Raw genomic sequence first — 17,576 nt, 5'->3', positions numbered from 1 at the left:
ATGATTGCAAGCCACACTCACCACGATCTTCATACAAAGTACAAATCTAGCAGTTGCAAGGTTGGGATGTTCGTTTACTGTTTTGCATCAGTTTCAACTGCTGAGAATAAAATTCTTCTATGCTTTGGGTCTTTAGTTCCTTCCACAACACAATTGTGTGCTTCAGCCTTAGGGATAGCTTTGTGCCATCAGAATAAACCAGTGGTAGAGGCTTCCATGGACTGCACGGAGATGTTGAACACTTCTGACCTGTCCCCTTCTTTTGGCTTCAGTAAGAAAATACTACAAACTATATAACATACCCTGTAGTCCTCCTACACATCACCTTACAGACTATATAATAAATACTTATAAATAAAATTATAGTTGATACATTAAAAGCATCTCTAAAATGAGTAAAAATTATTTACAGGGACGCAACAGGACTACAGGATCCCCTCCAAATAGGTCTCTGCATCTTTGCTTCTGCCTGAAAGGATTTTGAAACGTGGCTGATTGCAAGTTAGCAGGACTAAAAATTATCCAGATGTAAAAAAAACCCAAAGAAACAAACAAAAGCAAGATCAATTGGGCTGCGGGAGGAGTTGTTGTGAAATCAATAGCAACTGCTGCTTAATAAGTGCAGGTTTGATGTGTGTTACTGATCCATCTGTTAATGAGATTAAAGCACTGCACTTTCCATATAATTGCATATGATATGAGCATCATATGCATGCATATGAGTGCAACTCCCCTTGGCTCCCCGCATCTTGGGAAACGAGAAATGCTGCAAGATGTGAAGACTTTGCACCTGGGGAACTACATTTTGGAAAATCACCAAGTGTAGACATTTTACTTTCTACATGGACATTTAGGGCACAATCCTATCCTGTGCTGGAATAAGCAAGCTGGGAGGCTTGGACTGTATCCAGTGCAGGATAGGGGCCCAACGCGGCTCAGCCAGAGGCAAGGGGAAACTTTCCCCCTTACCTCTGGGTAAGACGCCTTTTCCCATATGGCATAAGTCCGAGGAGAGTGAAGTGTCACACGCTTAAGGTGGCAAAAGTCAGAGGAGAGTGGAGTGGCTTGAAGCTGCTCTGATCTCCCCAGGAACAGGGTTTGGGATCAAGCATAACTGCTGGATCCCAGCCCCACCTCCTGCTCCCTACCTGCCCGCTCCCGGGCCGCCCACCGCTCACCCAGGAATGCCTCCCTCCCATCTCCTACCCGCCCTCTCCCTGCCCCGCCTATCTCAGAGCCTTGCGACAGCCCAGTAGGCTGGCGCACTGACTCCCAAGGAGGCACAAACCCTCCTGGGCTGGCAGAAGGGACTTGCGCTGGCCCAAGCCCGGGTGAGGATTGCGCCCTTAGACACCTAAAACAACACAGACATCTTCCAAAACATACTTAAGGGGACTTTAGACACATCATTATATGACTGAGGCTTTGGGTGGAGGTTTTGATCACTCGTGAATTGCTTTGTTTCCCAGCATAGCATCCTGTTCATAACAATTATTATCTGAAGGCTTTGAAAAAGCTTACAAGCAAGGGCTGAGAACAACTGCCTTCCCCCAATATCTGGTATTCAGCTGTAGAGTGCCTCTGAACACGAAGGTTCCATTTTACCATCATGGCTGATGCAGAAAAGGGAGGTGGTCAGTCATTTGACCCAATCCCTCCATCTCAACAACCTCAATGCCTCACCTTTAAACACATTTCCTGTTTAGAAAAAGATCTTCAGTATAGCATTGAAATCCTACACATATTTACTTGTAAGCAACTCCCATTATTTTCCATGGCACTCCTGTGGATTGGTGCCTCAGATGGCGGCCCTAAAATGTGAGCTCTCCAACGGTCTGGACCACAGAAAGACAGAGGCGGAGATGCAGCACAGTGGCAGCAGAGAAAGGATGAAGTTTAGTAAAGCATCTCCAGATGCCTGTCCAAGCAAACCAAATGACAATCCATGTCGGAAGGTGAACGATTACCCAGCAGCTTCCCCTGGGGAAGAGTTCCTTCTGCTCTCCAACATGATGATTGATTATATTAGGTCTGGAGTGCGAAAGCAAAGTCTGCCAAAGCTTGCCTAGGAAAAAGAATCTGCTTTGAAACCAGCCCTTCAAAGCAGGCCTGGATAAGGTGCCATGGTGAGCATCCTAACAGCAGCACAGCATACAGTTAGTGGCCTTGCACTGGTGCCTAAACTGCAGCACACCAGGGCCAGGCTGATCTTCACCCAGCATCCCATCCAGCCAGTCTTTGTTCAACTTGGGAACATCTATGCTCACATGAATGTGGTTTCTTGGTCCATCTAGCTCAGTACTGACTGGCATCAGCTCTCCAGGGTTTTGTGCAGAAAGGGATCTTTGCTAGCCCTACCTGGAAATACCAGGGATTCAGCTTGGCTCTTTCAGCAAAAGCTCAACTACGCAGCTATCAGCAGAGACTGGCCAGATTGGACACTGGTCAAAGGTTCACATCCATCACAGGGTCCACCTGGCTGGGCTGACCTGAAACTGTCAGTAATGATGCCAGTGGCATAGTGGTCCTAAACTGTGACTATCGGGGGAGCCACGGAATCCAACCACGAAAGATGGAGACTCCTCATGAAAAACCCACCACCCTATACAATGTATAGGATTGTAGCCCTAACGGGGTGCCACAGCAAATGGCCCAGCAGGCCAAGGGAGTCATCAGCCGAAAAAGTTTGAGAACCATCTCTGTTTTGCATTTGCCTCAGTTTTCACCTCCATTTTGCTCCCCTCACCCAGAATGACTTCGAAGGGGAGAGGAAGGGGCCACTTGCATGATGCATTCTGGAGCCTGCAAAACTGACTGCTTTGTACCCCCTCTAGCTGCAACATTGGCTTAAGCATAGCTCCAGACTGAGAAATTTAACATCCTCTGCCATGAAGGCAAAAGTTTCTGTGCCTTGAAAAACAAAGCCACAAGACCAGAGTGAGCAAATTATTTTTAAATCCCCAAACATTGCTCTGCAATAAATGCAGCCTACATGATTGCTCTTCAGTATTATTGCAAGCAAAATGGACTACAAAGAGGAAAAAAAAAAAGCAGACTTCATTTTCACGAGGTTACGCTTGGGATGTATGAGGCACTCTGGCGCGATTACTGGGAGTTTTGCCATCCAGGTCAGCTGGATAATATGGAGGATAGCTGGAGAAAAATTAACCGCCTACTCAACTAATTAAAATTTCATTTGATTTTTCAATTCAAAAGGTTTATATTAGTAAAACTGTGTGTGTGTATGCACATGGACCCACACAATGTTAATAGAGGTGTTTTTAAAGCAAAGGCATTCCTCCATGAGTCTGGTTGCAGAAAATGCCCCCCCCCCAAAAAAAAAGAAAAGAAAATGTTTTCCTTCAGCTGAGATAAACAATTTGGATTACAATTAAGAATGCGGTCAGACAGCATTGCTTCTTGATGCCCAGAAATGAAGCACAGCATTCACAGACAAGGGACATCTTGCTTGCTTCTAATTTTGGCCAACCACATTAACTCTTAAAATTCTATCATGGAATTATCCTTTCCAAAAAGGAAGCTGCCAGAAAAGCAACATGTCTTGCTTACACAGGAGGTAAAATAAGAGAGAGCTTTTATAGGTGTATTTCTGTATACTGAAAAATGTAAAACAACTTGCACCATATGATTTGATTGCAGTCACTGTGCTCTCTCTTATACATTTATTGCCAGCATAAAGCTGGCAACCTGAATTTAAGAATGTGTACTAGAAAGTAGATCCTGCCCATTGAAATGGAAATGTATGTCCAGTAACCATGCTTAGAATTGGTTCTTTTGTCTTGAATGCTTCTATCTAATGACTATGATTCTGTTGTACTGGCCCACCTCACCCCAGCACTGTCTGTTCTAGTGGCTGTATGCTGGTGTTCTTTTTGCATCTTTAGTTATTTGATTTTTCTCTGTAAACCGCTTTGTGAACTTTTAGTTGAAAAGCGGTATATAAATACTGTTAATAATAATAATTAATAATACTTCATTATTAGCTGACTGGCTATAGGAATGGCAGCAGGGATGCTGTTGGTAGCGAGGTATCTCTTAGTGAAACTATGCAGCAATATTTCCTGTTTATTCTTTATTCTGCTTTATTCTGCTTTCCATTATATAACAGAACTTAAATAAAAGCAGACTTTTTAACTAATATGCTTAGGATTGCAGCAGAAGGGTCAGACTATGGGCCTCATGGACAAAAAATGATAATTAGATTATACTGTATTAACATTCAAAAAACAAACTTTGATTGGATAATCAGGTCTGGATAATCAGGTTTGACTGGGCAGGAGATCTGGTCTAGAGGGTTGAGCCTCCATTTGCCTGAAGATAACACCTGAAGGTCGCCAGTTTGAGGCCACCGGCACCATGAATGGTGAGACCTTAAAGCAGCTGACAAGCTGACCGGAGTTATTCCACCTGCTCTTTGGAAGGAGCTGCTTGTCAGCCTGTGTGGGAGGAGGCCAGAAAGTGATAACAGACCACAAAAGTTCCATCTGAAATGTTGTGTGGTTCTTGAAAGATAGAACCTTTCTTTAACCCTACGGGGATTTAAAACCCTACGGGGATTTAAACAGCCTGCCTATGTAAACCGCCTTGAATTAAAGTCTGAGGAGAAATCTGACGACCAAGAAAGGCGGTATATAAATACCTGTACTATTATTATTATTATTATTATTATTATTATTATTATTATTATTATTATTATTATTATTATTAATCTGGTTTGTTTTTTCACTAATGGATTTCCTCTCTTTAATATAAACATTTACTAACTAGTAGTTCTGAACAATGAGAAAGTCCAAAATGTGGCAGAAAATGATGGTAAGAAGGTGAAATCCCAAACACAATGATGAGAGAATAAGACCCATGGAAATCAATGGGACACTTCCATGTGATCAGGTCATAATGTCCATGCCAAACTATGTTTATTTCTGGATGTCAGAAAGTGACCTCCACTGATCAGACAAAATGCCAGTTCTGAGGAGTATGGGTTTTTTAGAGTGTTCAGAGAGGTGAACACTTCTGTTTATAGAACTCTCCTGGTTCATTTTTCTGCCTAGTTCTCTTTAAAAAGGAGGAACAAAGAATTCCTTTAAAATACATGTTCAAGGAACTACATCATTTTCTAGGATTTTTTTTTTATTTAGCTAGAGGTAACAGAAATAAAAGGGCATACAGAAAGATCTTCATTTATTTTTATTATAACAAAGAATTACAAAGACCCTTGAAAAGCATTCGGCATGCGGGAATATTGCTGACATCTGATTTTAAAGATCTGGAAATATTTGTTTGATTGCTATAAATTCTTGCCCTAGTTCGTTTTTCATTAGGGTCAAAAGCAGTAGGAAGTAAAGATTTTTTAAAAATATATGTTAAGGTGCATTAGGGAGTCATATTATTTGATGCAAAGTGGGATGAGAGTTCACGCGAGACCTTAAGAGCAACACAGAAATAAAAACTATGGTTTGCCAGCACTGTTTTTATCACCTACCCACTCAAGCATAGCTACACTAGTAGGGCTTGTGGAGAAGTTTCTGCTGGACAAGCCTGACATTCTTATCCCACAAGTAACAGCAAAGCTGGACACACTGCGGAGAAGCAGACCAGACCTTCACAGTTTCTGCTTCTTCAGATTATGACAATTACGTTGCATGCATTTCATTCAGTTTTAAATCTGTGTTTGTGGCTTCTGTGTTCAAGGTATTTCAGCCATTTCCTAGAAGTGGTATTTCTGCCCACTTGAAAGACACCTCTACATCCCCACTGCTTTCCAAGGAGCTTTTAAAGCCCCCCAATTCATAAATGTAATTAAATAATTGCATTAGTGCTAATTAACATGAAACCGCAGATTATTTAAGCACAAAGAACCCCACTATTCAACTTCTTAATTATTCTTGTGCACACAGCATTTCCTTTTTGCTCAGGCGCCCAAGGTGCAAATAAAGCATCCCATCTGCTCGTAATTAGAACTAAATAATTTCAGAGAATGCAGCTTATCATTTTGACTGCACATTTGATTAAAAACAGGGCGCAAGCAACATCCCAGCTTATTGGCATAATAACAACAAAACAGGCAAGCCCATGTTGTTGCCCCCCCCCCCATCATTAAAGAAGACTAGAGACATTATCTGTTATTTTACGGGGAGGGGGAGAGAAGAGAAAGGGGGGGAATACAACTTTTTAGTTCATTTCATACAGATGAAAGCGAATTACAGCAAATCACCTCTCCGCTGAATAGCGGCCTCTACATAATGACTTTATTTGCTTAATCCCCAAATTAAACGCCGTTTCAAGTGAAGGCCCTGCGTTATTACTCTCATCATGTTGACAACATTTTCCTGCCGAGACCAATTTGAATAAAACAAGGGCCTTCCTTGAACTCAATCAAGGAGTCATAATGTGGTGGGTAATAGAGGTTGCTGATAGATCCACAGACAAAAGCGCTATACCTAATGACGGGATATGGATAATGGTCCTTCTAGAGGTCCTGATGCGATTCCAGTTGGCGGCCAGATGCTGGAAATCAAGAGGAGGCATTGATCAGTGACAGGGGAGGCTGCGGCAGCCACCATCCCGGCAAACTTTGGCTGGGCTTTTCCCCCTCCCTTCTCCCACTGTACAGTTAAGCCAGGCATAAATTATATTAATTGATTTAATCACATACTTAAAACATCTTCCCCAATTAATTTAATTAGATGGCTACATGAAGCTACTGGCAGGGGAAGATTAGAGGCTGATCACTTAATTAACAGAATATGAATGAAAAAAAAAGAAAGCAAACATAAATGAAATGGTGAACACTAATTAAAAGCCTGTCTGCAAACTTAAGTACTTTCTGACAAAGTAGTGACTGCCACAGAGGCAAGTGAGGATTTTTTTTTACCCTACAACAAATTAAGTGCACAATATAAGTATAAAAGAAGGGGCAGACAGCAGGACAAACAGAAAGACAATGTTTATGAAGCAAGCTAAAGGTGGAACAGCACACTCCAAACCTCTGGACAACCTCTCTAGTGGCTTCAAAAAAGAGACTGGGGGTTAAGAAGGAGCCCTGGGACTCCTCCTAGGCCAACAACAGTTTCCCAGTATCACCTTTTGCAACCTGCAGAGCCACTGTAGAATGCTGCCTCCCAACCTTGCCTAAACCAGACAGTCCAGAAGGATGCCAACACTGTGGCATCAAAGGCTACCGAGGGGTTCAACAGAACCAAGACAGATGCACTCCCCCATCTAACTCCCAGTATAGGCTGTCAACCATGCCAACCAGTGTCCTGTAACCAGGTCTGAAACCAGATTGGAAAAGATCACAACCATCAGTGTCATTCAGAAAAACCTGGAGTTGAACTGCTATGACCTCCTCCATCAATTTTCCCATAAGCAGCAAATTTGGTGCTGGCTGATAGTTTTATGAGGGAGGAGGTCCAAGGAAGGCTTTCTCCAAGGAAGGGTGTGCCTCCTATGGCTTCCTGGTGGTACTTCCCTGTCACAAGAAAGCACTGCCCCCACCACCATGCAAACGTTCAGACTGCTCTTAGCCACTTCAAGTAGCCTGGATGGACAGAGTTCCAGCAGGCAACTGGCTGGTCTCAAATGACCAAGTGGCCTGTCCGCATCCTCCGGCTGAATAAGCTAGAACGGCAGTTCTCAAACTCTCAGAGAGTTTGAGAATCGAGGTAAGTTGTTGGGGGGAAGGGGGGTGGGCAACAACGCAATCCTCAGGATCCTGCTGCTACAGGGACAAGGGTTTTTTCTTCTACTTACCTACAGCCAGCAGCGGCCTCCTGGGGAGTCCAGAGAGCCTGTGGCCTTCTCTGCAGGGCTCCCCAAGCCTCCAAATGTCACACACACACACAAACACATTTCCTGTTTTCATCGAGAAACCAGAAGTGTGTTTTTTTTTCCCCTTTTTCAAGACATTTGCAGAGGGGTCTATAGGCTCCCCAAACCTCCCAGGAAGCTGCTGCTGGTTGTATTTTTTGTATTGGCAACCTTCAGTCTCGAAAGACTATGGTATCGCGCTCTGAAAGGTGGTTCTGGCACAGCATCTAGTGTGGCTGAAAAGGCCAATCCGGGAGTGACAATCCCTTCCACACCGGGAGCAAGTGCAGTCTGTCCCTGGTCTGTCTCCCTGGCTATGGGCCTTCCTTCTTTGCCTCTTAGCCTCAGACTGTTGGCAAAGTGTCTCTTCAAACTGGGAAAGGCCATGCTGCACAGCCTGCCTCCAAGCGGGCTGCTCAGAGGCCAGGGTTTCCCACTTGTTGAGGTCCATCCCTAAGGCCTTCAGATCCCTCTTGCAGATGTCCTTGTATCGCAGCTGTGGTCTGCGATACACCACAGCTGCTGGTTGTAGGTAGGTGGAAAAACTCCTGTTGCCCCTGGCAGCAGCATGATCCTGGGGATTGTGTTGCTGCCTTCCCCCTTCCTCCCCCCTTAAAGGGCCAGAGACATAGCTTCTCAGGCTAGTGGATCACATCCCACCAGTTTGAGAACCCCTGAGCTAGAATGTTTCCATCAAAATAGGGCCAGCAGATGCCTCAGGAACATTCTGAATGACACATCTAATGCAGAGGCCAAATCAGAACCGAAGTAAGCAACTTTACCAGCAAAACATCTTGCAAACTGTGTTATGTGAAAATCCCCCTTTCCCTTCCAAGTTGTGTTTTTATATCTAGTTATGTATTTTGGACTAAAATGCAGTCCTAAAACTTCTCTTTCAGGCCACAAAAGGAGTCAAATCATAAGCTCACTCATTTCTCATGTTGTTGGCCACCGTCAGTCTGGGAAGACTCATTTTCTCTAGAGACACTGGAAATGTCTTTATTGTTTAAGTCAATCACTGAATATGCAAACACCTTAAAGGAAGGACTTTGGCAGCAAAGTCTATCACCTATTGTTAACTAAATCACAGCCATTAAGCCACCTCCAGACTCCAAAATGCAGTAGCAACAGGAAGCAAGCTACTCCCCCCTCGCCCAGAGTCAGGCTTTGCCGATAGCTGATTTCTGGACCCTTCCACCTTTTCTTTTCATACTCCACGTGTACCATCCTGTGTACTGAGCATGCGCATCTAGACCAGCACTACGACACATCATTCTAGGTCATTCTAGGTCAGACACAACCCCTTAAGAGAAGGCTCCGAGCACATGCTCGCTCTCTGGCTTCCCTCCCACGGGAGTGGTCCTTCCTAGGACTCTTTCCCATCCAACTGCTCCCCGGACAGGTAAATATATCTTGCGTCTAAACTCTCTCCCTTCTTCCCCATCTTTAGTTAGCTAACTGGGTTTAGCAGATTAAGGAACCCCTAAAATACTTCCCTACAACCTATCCGTTTCTGATTCCTTTTCGGATGCACCCAAATACATAGCACATGCAGCCACCATAAGCTAGGTCACATAGTACTAGACACAAGTACTAGAAATCTATACTTATCAATTCTCCATGTGTATTATGTTTACCTTTGTGTGTTTTGGCAATAAAAATATAATCCTTTGATTGAAAGTTACCTTTCTCCCAGTCTCCTCTGTAAGCTAAACAAGGGATCTCTTCGCTTTACGCTGTCTTGTTATCCAGCCTGCAATCCTAAGAGTTTCCAAAAGGCTAATATACTAATTCCCCTAAACAAAACAGCCTTTTTGGTAACAACTGGTCATAGCACAGTAGACCTCCACTGGTTGTTCCTCACTGGATATAACAGCTCCCTCACCACTCAAAAATCTCCACCAGATAACATTGTGTTGATGCAACGGCAGCAAAGAAATAAGATTTCTTTGTCACCATTACTGCTGCAGAATCGGTTCTGAAATGAGCTCTAGCCCATGCTTAGTTGCTTTCATCATGAGTCTTCATCCACCATGATTCTAGTTGTCTTCCTAACTGCTTCATCACTCATCGCCAACCAGAAAACCAGGGGCCTGGGCTCTTCTCAGTGGGAGAGGGTGGGAGAGCCATCATGTCAGCCACCTGGGCCATTTCTCCATTCTAGAAATTGACCAGGACATTGACAAGGTCACTAATCATGGATGCAGGAAAATACCCCAAAGCAGCCAGAAATCCATCTGGATCCATAAGTCTCTGCAGGGACAAAAATCCTGGAATTTAGTGCAGTGAGGTTGTAACCACCAAAGGCTGTAAATCTGATAAAGAATGATACTTGGAGAAGGTACAATTAAAAGGGGGGGGGGTGAGAAATATTATGGTGACTATTCATGCAGATGATGTTTAGAACAAAACCATCTGAAAAACAGCTGGCAATACTGCACACCTTGGCCCTGGTGAAGAAATTCTCCAGGTGTCTCTGACGTGATTCCTGCAGGGTCTTTCTGACACGGCCCATGTGAACATGCATGAGCCAAGAGATGGCAATCACGCCTGAGGCCCACTGCTGCTGCCGGAACGTGATGTAGGCCCTTCTACATTGGTAGCATCTCCAGGTTGCCTGGATCTTGGTGGCCGCTACCTGGACACCATTTTGGCCTTTGTACCTCTGGCCAGGCCGGCTGATCATCCTTTTCACTGTGGTATAGTTCTTGAGCACTGAGAGAAGCTCCTCCCTGGTTGACCTTTGGGTAAGTTCAAAATCTGGAAGGATCTCTACCACCTTCTTTCCTTTGATGATGGCAGAAGGCACAGCAAAGTCCTTTAGAAGATTTGCAACATGTTCCAAGAAGGAGAGGGCACTTCCCCAGAATAAACAGCAGTGCTGTTTAAATGCTAGGAGACTGGAAGACTCATAGTCTATGACTCCTTGGCGAACAGGTATATCAAATTCCAGAGTCACATTCTCGACAGGCTTTGCCATTGACACTTCTGGGCTCTGCAGAAAATGATGAAGGGGGACTGATGAGATAGAATCCATGTTCAGTGTAAAATGACCAGTGAAAACAGGTTGCCCCATTTTTACTTGCTGCAAATGCCAAAAGATCCAGAATGTTCCATTTATTGATTCAGTATGCATGACTCATCAATGCAAAAACTGTCTGTGTGTGTGTAATTTTTTAAAAGGTCATGCCCCACATTTTCACCTCCAAAAAAGGAGGTAATTAAGGTGACTTACATTATAGACACCCCCAAAACACAGTAACAAACAATAATAAATCTATTTCAATTTTTTTTTAAAAAACCACCACAAATCTATACAATCCAAGAGGAATTAATTAAAAACTAAGAAAGGATCATGATTAAAGAAAACCATCCCACACATCCAATAAATGAAATACTTTTGCTGGCCACTCTCATAAGATCCACTAAGAGAAGAAACTATACAGTCAGTTCTCGTTATCCACTCAGGTTAGGTTCCTGGAAAACCTAGTGGATTAGCAAATTAGCAAATACTAAATCATTGAGTTTATGGGGAAAATGGGGTTAGGTTTCAGGGGACCCTCTTCATCATACACTCTATGAACTTTATGAACCTGAATCTTACTTTGAAGTCTATGGCACTGGGTGATAGTGTGGCTCATCAATATCTCCAATACCTGATGCTTCCCCTGTGCTGGTTATCCCTCAACTCGTTGAATGTTGCTGACCAAACAACGAGTTCAGAGTTTGGCCTCAGAGTTCAGCAGTAAGGAGAAGGTTGCTTCCACCTCCACCACCTATCTTTCCGCTCCTTCCCTGGGGTTCTCAGCCACAGTATTTGTGGATAATGAGAACAGAGTTGCAGATAAGGACAGTTAGGTGGCAATTTTGCCCCTCGAGGATAAGTAAATTCACATAAAACAAATTTGCAAATAAAGAGAACTGGCTCTACTGGCCAACTTGAGAACATCAACATTTGCTTAAATGTACGAGTTGCTTTTAAGCAAACAACATTTGCTTTTAAGCAACCATTTTAATTTTAAGCAAACAACATTTGCTTAAATGTATGTATGTACATACATTGAAGAGGCTTGAAGAGGCTATCCTGGGCCAAGGCAATTTAAGCAAACATTTTAATTTTAAGCAAACAACATTTGCTTAAATGTATGTATATTGAAGAGGCTATCCTGGGACAAGGCTATGATGTGATCACTGCACTTATCATAAGGATGAAAGGGGTCCCAATCCACACATGGAGCTCTGTGAGGAATCTCCCACCCACTTACACAGACAGCTCCAAGCCCAGAGAAGCTGATTGGTGAGCTGGTGTGCAAACAGAGCTCTGGACTGAAAACAAAGCTAAGTTAGTGATGGTGCAGTCCTATGCATGTTTACTCAGACACGAGTTCCACTTTGTTCAGTAGGGTTTACTCCCTAGTGAGTCTGTTTAGGAATGCAGCCTGTCACCAAGCCTGAAACTTGAGGTCATGGATTTGGACACACAAATCAAATCAAGACCCAAAACTGATGGGACAAAATCTGTTCTTGATGAGGCCATAATACCTTTGGCAACCAGGCAGAAGCTACCAATTCTTGCTTACAAATGGATGGATCTGATTGTGCCTTTGATTTCTTGGGCGAAATCACAGAGATGCAAGATGGAGGTGGAGCAATGCTGCCCTTGCTTGTGTAGCTGGGGGTGGACGACGGCTTTTGGAATGGAGGAAGGCGCTTGACCACCTTCTTGCTCCCCATACCTCCATCTGCAGAACAAACACAATGTTTCAAAAAGCTTCTTCTTAAGTGCCAACTCAACTCAAAATTTCACACGATAACCAGAGCAAGACCCAAAGCCAGAGGGAAGGAACCCGCATTCCCTCCTTGTTCCTTACCCACAATGCTCCCCACAGAGATGACACACAACTCCTGCAGCCAGTACTGAGGCTATGGTTGGCATTATCCCAGTCGTGAGTATCACCATCACTAAAATGATTATGAGGAATTCATTCGCATCCCACATTTCAGTTAAAAACACTCAAAGTGGCTTGCAAAAGGTTAAACAGGATAATCAGAATCAAACAAAATAAAATCAAAATCAGTGGATAAAATTCTGAAAATATGTCAATTTAGAAACAGCAGAGCACAGAAACAACACATTGGTAAACTATAAATGCATACTGAAATAAAAGTAGCTCTCCGATAGACATCTAAAAGCAAAGTGGGGGGGAGGCCTTGCCAATCTCAACTAGGAGAACATTTGAAAGCTTGGAGGCCACCAATGCAAGGGCCTTGCTCTTGTGCCTGCCTATCTGATCCCATATAGTGATGGGACAGAAACAGGCCTCTGAGACTGATCTGGAAGCTTGGGTGGGTTTGCAGCACAGAAAGTGATTCATCTGGAAGTCACAACTTCAACACAAGCAGCACCACATTGGTACATGCATGTTTTGGTATAAAGTGGGCAAGGAAGCAGGATGGGGCCTTTCTTGGGCCCAAAGCAAAACAGAAGCAGCCTGTCATAATCCAAAACTTTGGAGAGCAACACACGATGCCTGATGGACTTCAGCAGAACGGACTGGCTAACAGATCTGCTCTCCATGAGGACAGAATGACAACGATTAGATGTCTCCTCAAGCATGCCTTTGAAACAAAAACCCACAATTGGAGGGAGGGACTTGGAAAGCAGTGCAAGGAAGACAGAGGACTGCTATATCAAACTACTGGAGAAAGGTTGCTCACTGATGGCCCAACCCTATCCTTGCAGTACGCTGACGTACTGCGAGGTTCAGCATTGTGGCAGCTGCTCCACCAGTTTGCAAAGCACTGCGCTGGTGCAAGGACCAAAAAGCCAAGAGCCTATAGCAATGCACCGCAGACTGGCCACTGGTAGAGTTCTGCTGGCAGAGGAGGTAGATTGGGACTGGGATTGGGGTAGGATGGATCACAGCAGAAGTGGCTATGGCCATATCCCAAACTCTCAACTGGCCCCAATCCACCTTCAGCGGGCTCCTCAGAGCTACGCCAGGGAAAGAGTAGCATGGATCTGAGCAGTTCCACTGTTGACCCTTCTACAACCAATACAAAGGTAAAACTGTTGGAAAACTGTTTTCCATTCTGACCTTTCTTGACCACCCCTTTCCCCTGCTAGCACATGGGATGCAGTGACCAGGGGAACAGTGGCCTTGCATCCTGTTTGCCAGCCCAAGACGGGATTGGGTTGCCAGTCTCCTGCTGCAGCCAGCAGTCCTGAGAAATCACAACCATCACAGCCAACATGAGGAATGTAGACCAAAGTGGTCATCCAGGCCTTCTCAGTAGCCCCCCCCCATCCCCACCTGCAGCTGGTTTCTGGTGCTTTTTATGAAAGTCATGAAGAGGAACAGATCTGAGCAGGACTGGAGGCTTCTCTAGAGTAATCCTTGCAGCACGTGGGATCAGGCCCCTTTCGATAAGATTCAAGATACCTAAAAAACAACAAGTCACTTCAGATGCAGGGTTGCCTGAGAGGTCCAACTCAGACTCTGCAATCTTGCTAGCAGTGAACAGGGTTTCTTTTGCTGTTGTGCCCCCATCTATCTCCATGATGCCGATCCTTTTTCTGAGTAGAGAAAGAAAGAAGGTCATGGTGGAAGACCTGGATTCCAATGCTGTGGGAGATGGGGAGGATTGCGGGCAGGACCCATGACCAGAGAGTGCTCTGGAATGCCCACTTTGCTGGAGACTCACTTGGGAGGAGAGTCTCAGAAACCAACACTGCAGGCAACTGCCTCCCCTCCCCTGAAAAGGTCACCTGTCCCACTCCTCGTGACTCCAGGACCTTCTCTTCTGAACTCTCATGGGGTGGGAGGGCACCCAATGACCACCACCCTACTTGGAGCCACAAGAGGTTCCCCAGCCCCACCAGACCCAACACCTGTGGAACAGAGCCTGTTCCTTTCAAGGCACGATTACTTTTGGGGGGGAGGGAGAGACAAAGGTTCCTGATGGCTCCAGACAATGGCTGCAGCAGCACCCCCATTTTCTGCTCTAAACAGCTTTGCTTCCAGCTCAATACTTGCTGCACAGGGACCTTAGAGGGATCCTGGTCATCTACAACTAGCCTGCTATCTTGCTCCACTTCCCCATTGCCTTCAGTTGGAAAATGGCTTGGAGGGGAGCCACCGCAATTTGTACCAGAAAACAGATTGTTTCTCTTCTTGCTCCTCCTTATGCCTCCTCCACCCTATTTTCACACACTGCAAAGAGGAGGAGCAGGGAATGTAAGAGATTGGACTTGCTGACAGACTTGCTGTTAGACCACTCAGAAGGTGTTCGCAAGAAGGTCTGATTGGCAACCAGAATGGCCTACCAAACAAACATAGTTGCCGACCAGAGGTCCAGAAAATGATGACTGAGAGGCAGGCAACATATCATGCTGGACAAACGAGTGTGAAACAAACAAGCCCCAGCAGGCTGGGCAGGCAGCTACAACTGACCTTTCTCCACACCCAGTTTAGATCGAGGCAGCCTGATGCGACCGTGGGGAGGCGGAGCGACCGCGAGGCAGTTAACTGTCACGCCTTTCACAACCTTTTGAGTGGGTGCCTAAGAAGAGACAACAAGAAACACTTGCCTTCAGCTGCAAGCCATTTTGGAAGTGAGAGAGCTTTTCTCTCACGTGGGGCTAAGTAATAATTCCTGGTATGAATCACTCCATGATAGTTCAGTAAGGAACAGAGTAGTAGCTCTTTCCTAAGAATGTACCTGCTGTCTACCACAAAACAGAGTTCAACTGAATTCTATATATCTTCTGAGGCTAACCATGCAATAAAAAATCAGCCATTACCTCTCCACTTTAAGAAACCTGGCCTTTTGCAAGGAGTTGGTGAGGTTCTAGTGGCTTTCTTGTAAAGTCAGGATGTCCACATGTGAACTCTTGCCCTATGGAAATTACTCATTTGATTGGTTCCCCTGACAGTGCATATGAGCACCATCCGTCCAATGGAAATCTTTCTTTTTGAACGTTTGTGGAGGCCAGCTGAAGCTCACTCAGGGCCCAATCCTATACTTCTATGCCTATCATCTAGTGCTAGTGATGAGCCCTAGCACCAGTGCGGGGTGCCGTAAACATGCCATAAAGCACATTTACTGTACCCGGAGAATAGGGAGCGCTGGCACTGGGCCCGTGCCAGTTGGGCACTGGGCCCAGTGCCAGCAGGAGGGGAAACTGCCACCATTGGGGGTAAGTTTCACTGGGCAGCAGTGCAGTCTCTAGAGGTTGGGAGAGGGCAGGGGAAGAAATTGGGGCAGAAGGGGGTGGGACCGGCAGAGCTCCATGTCAGGCTGGAAGGCCCAACACGGAGGCTCTTGGGTCTGCGCTGGCAAAATAGCTGTCGCAGATGTGAGGAGACCCATTGCCAAGGCCAGGGCTTTAATAGGGAGAAGGGAACGAAAGTCCCCTTCCCCCGATGAGACTGCTGGTAGCTTCCCAGCACCCGCTGGGTATAGTGATTGCCGCTTTGGTGCTGTTGCTCCAGCCAGTGCCAGGAAGCACAGGATTGGGCTGTCAATCCTCACAGTGAAGCAGGTGCACAACTGGCTCATCATCATAGCTAGTTGTTGCAACCTGGAACAATTTCTAAGTTTGCTGCTTATTCACTACTTCATGTCAACTCTGCAAGCTGCAATGCCTGAGCTTGAACCATCAATTTACACCTCTGTTTCAGCACAAAATGGGGGGAAAACCACAAAGGTGCTGGGCTTGACCATCAAAGACTGTGCAATTATCTTTCCCACTGAAGTATCTTTCATCAGAAGTGAAGCAAAGGCCACAGTAAAGAGCTGTCACAGGAGGAAAAGCTGGAGAGTGACAAGCTGCAAGGGCTGTGCCCACCCTCCCGACCCTCCTGCTTAATACATCAATTAATAATTCCTGGAAATTGCTTCTTATTAATCTGGAGAATACGGCATGGCACAGATGGGCTGGGCCCATTTGTCACACAGGATTATATTCTTGGTGCGAGAATTGGGGGTAGAACTGGGTTGCCTTTGGGATCTGTGTATACAACATTTCATCTTAAGAGAACAGAGAAAGGCTGAACGTGAGTCCTGTAAAGAACTTTCAGCTGGGGTGAAGATGCTGGACGAAGTACCAGGGGCAGGGGAATGCTAAGCCTCAAAGGGCATGGAATTCATGCTAAAACAGAAAAGAGATCAGCTGAAAGCAGAATTTGGTTCGCATCAAGTTGTTTCTTCTAGAATTCTGAAGAAAAACAGCATCTTGTGACCTCCACAACACAATCAAACGGCCAAATGAGATTTCTGCCCAACATTGTATATATGCAAGAGGGACCAAATATGTACATCTGTGGGTTGGGCAAAAATGGGTTTTAATCAACCACTAAGCAATTGTTAGTCAGGAACGAGGGAAGTGCCTGGCAGCTGTTCCGCCAGAAAGTAAGACAGACTTCAACCACTAGACCTTGCAACTCTTGGGGCTTCTTTCACCACCACGTGGGCCATCACGGGACATTCCATGGAAGAAAATGCACCATGCCTGCCCTAGGCAGAGAGCATCTCTGGCATCTCTCCCCATTTGTTCAACTTTTGAATTCTGCCCTTTTTTTCTGATTGCATCTGTAGCACCTTTCATTACTCTGATGAACAATTTACAGGTATACATCAGCCCTGTCAGAAATGATGACACATTTGTACTATGAATCCTTAAATGGATGTTAGTTCACTTCACCAACGAGCAAATAAACAAGAATCGGAATTCTCTAAACTTC

The 17,576-nt window shown here is 45.1% G+C and overlaps 1 protein-coding gene across 3 annotated transcripts in view; it reads right to left on the bottom strand.

The window, feature by feature from the left end:
• The window catches only part of IQCH (IQ motif containing H), an 87,997-nt gene that overhangs the window by 56,615 nt on the left and 13,806 nt on the right, over positions 1-17,576 (bottom strand). For 2 of the 3 annotated variants that reach the window (XM_066635206.1, XM_066635207.1), the window contains exons 6-10: positions 15,285-15,393; positions 14,145-14,273; positions 12,373-12,572; positions 10,274-10,825; positions 6,462-6,528 (exon numbers count right to left, since the gene is read on the bottom strand). In XM_066635206.1, coding sequence (XP_066491303.1) covers positions 6,462-6,528; positions 10,274-10,825; positions 12,373-12,572; positions 14,145-14,273; positions 15,285-15,393 — 1,057 coding nt within the window. The remainder of the gene's footprint in view (positions 1-6,461; positions 6,529-10,273; positions 10,826-12,372; positions 12,573-14,144; positions 14,274-15,284; positions 15,394-17,576) is intronic. The other variant, XM_066635208.1, reaches the window with a different exon arrangement.

This window comes from Tiliqua scincoides, chromosome 8, assembly GCF_035046505.1.
Source record: "Tiliqua scincoides isolate rTilSci1 chromosome 8, rTilSci1.hap2, whole genome shotgun sequence".
Lineage (NCBI taxonomy): Eukaryota > Metazoa > Chordata > Lepidosauria > Squamata > Scincidae > Tiliqua > Tiliqua scincoides.
Note: the sequence above shows the minus strand (reverse complement) of the source record. Positions and strands in the feature narration are given on the sequence as shown.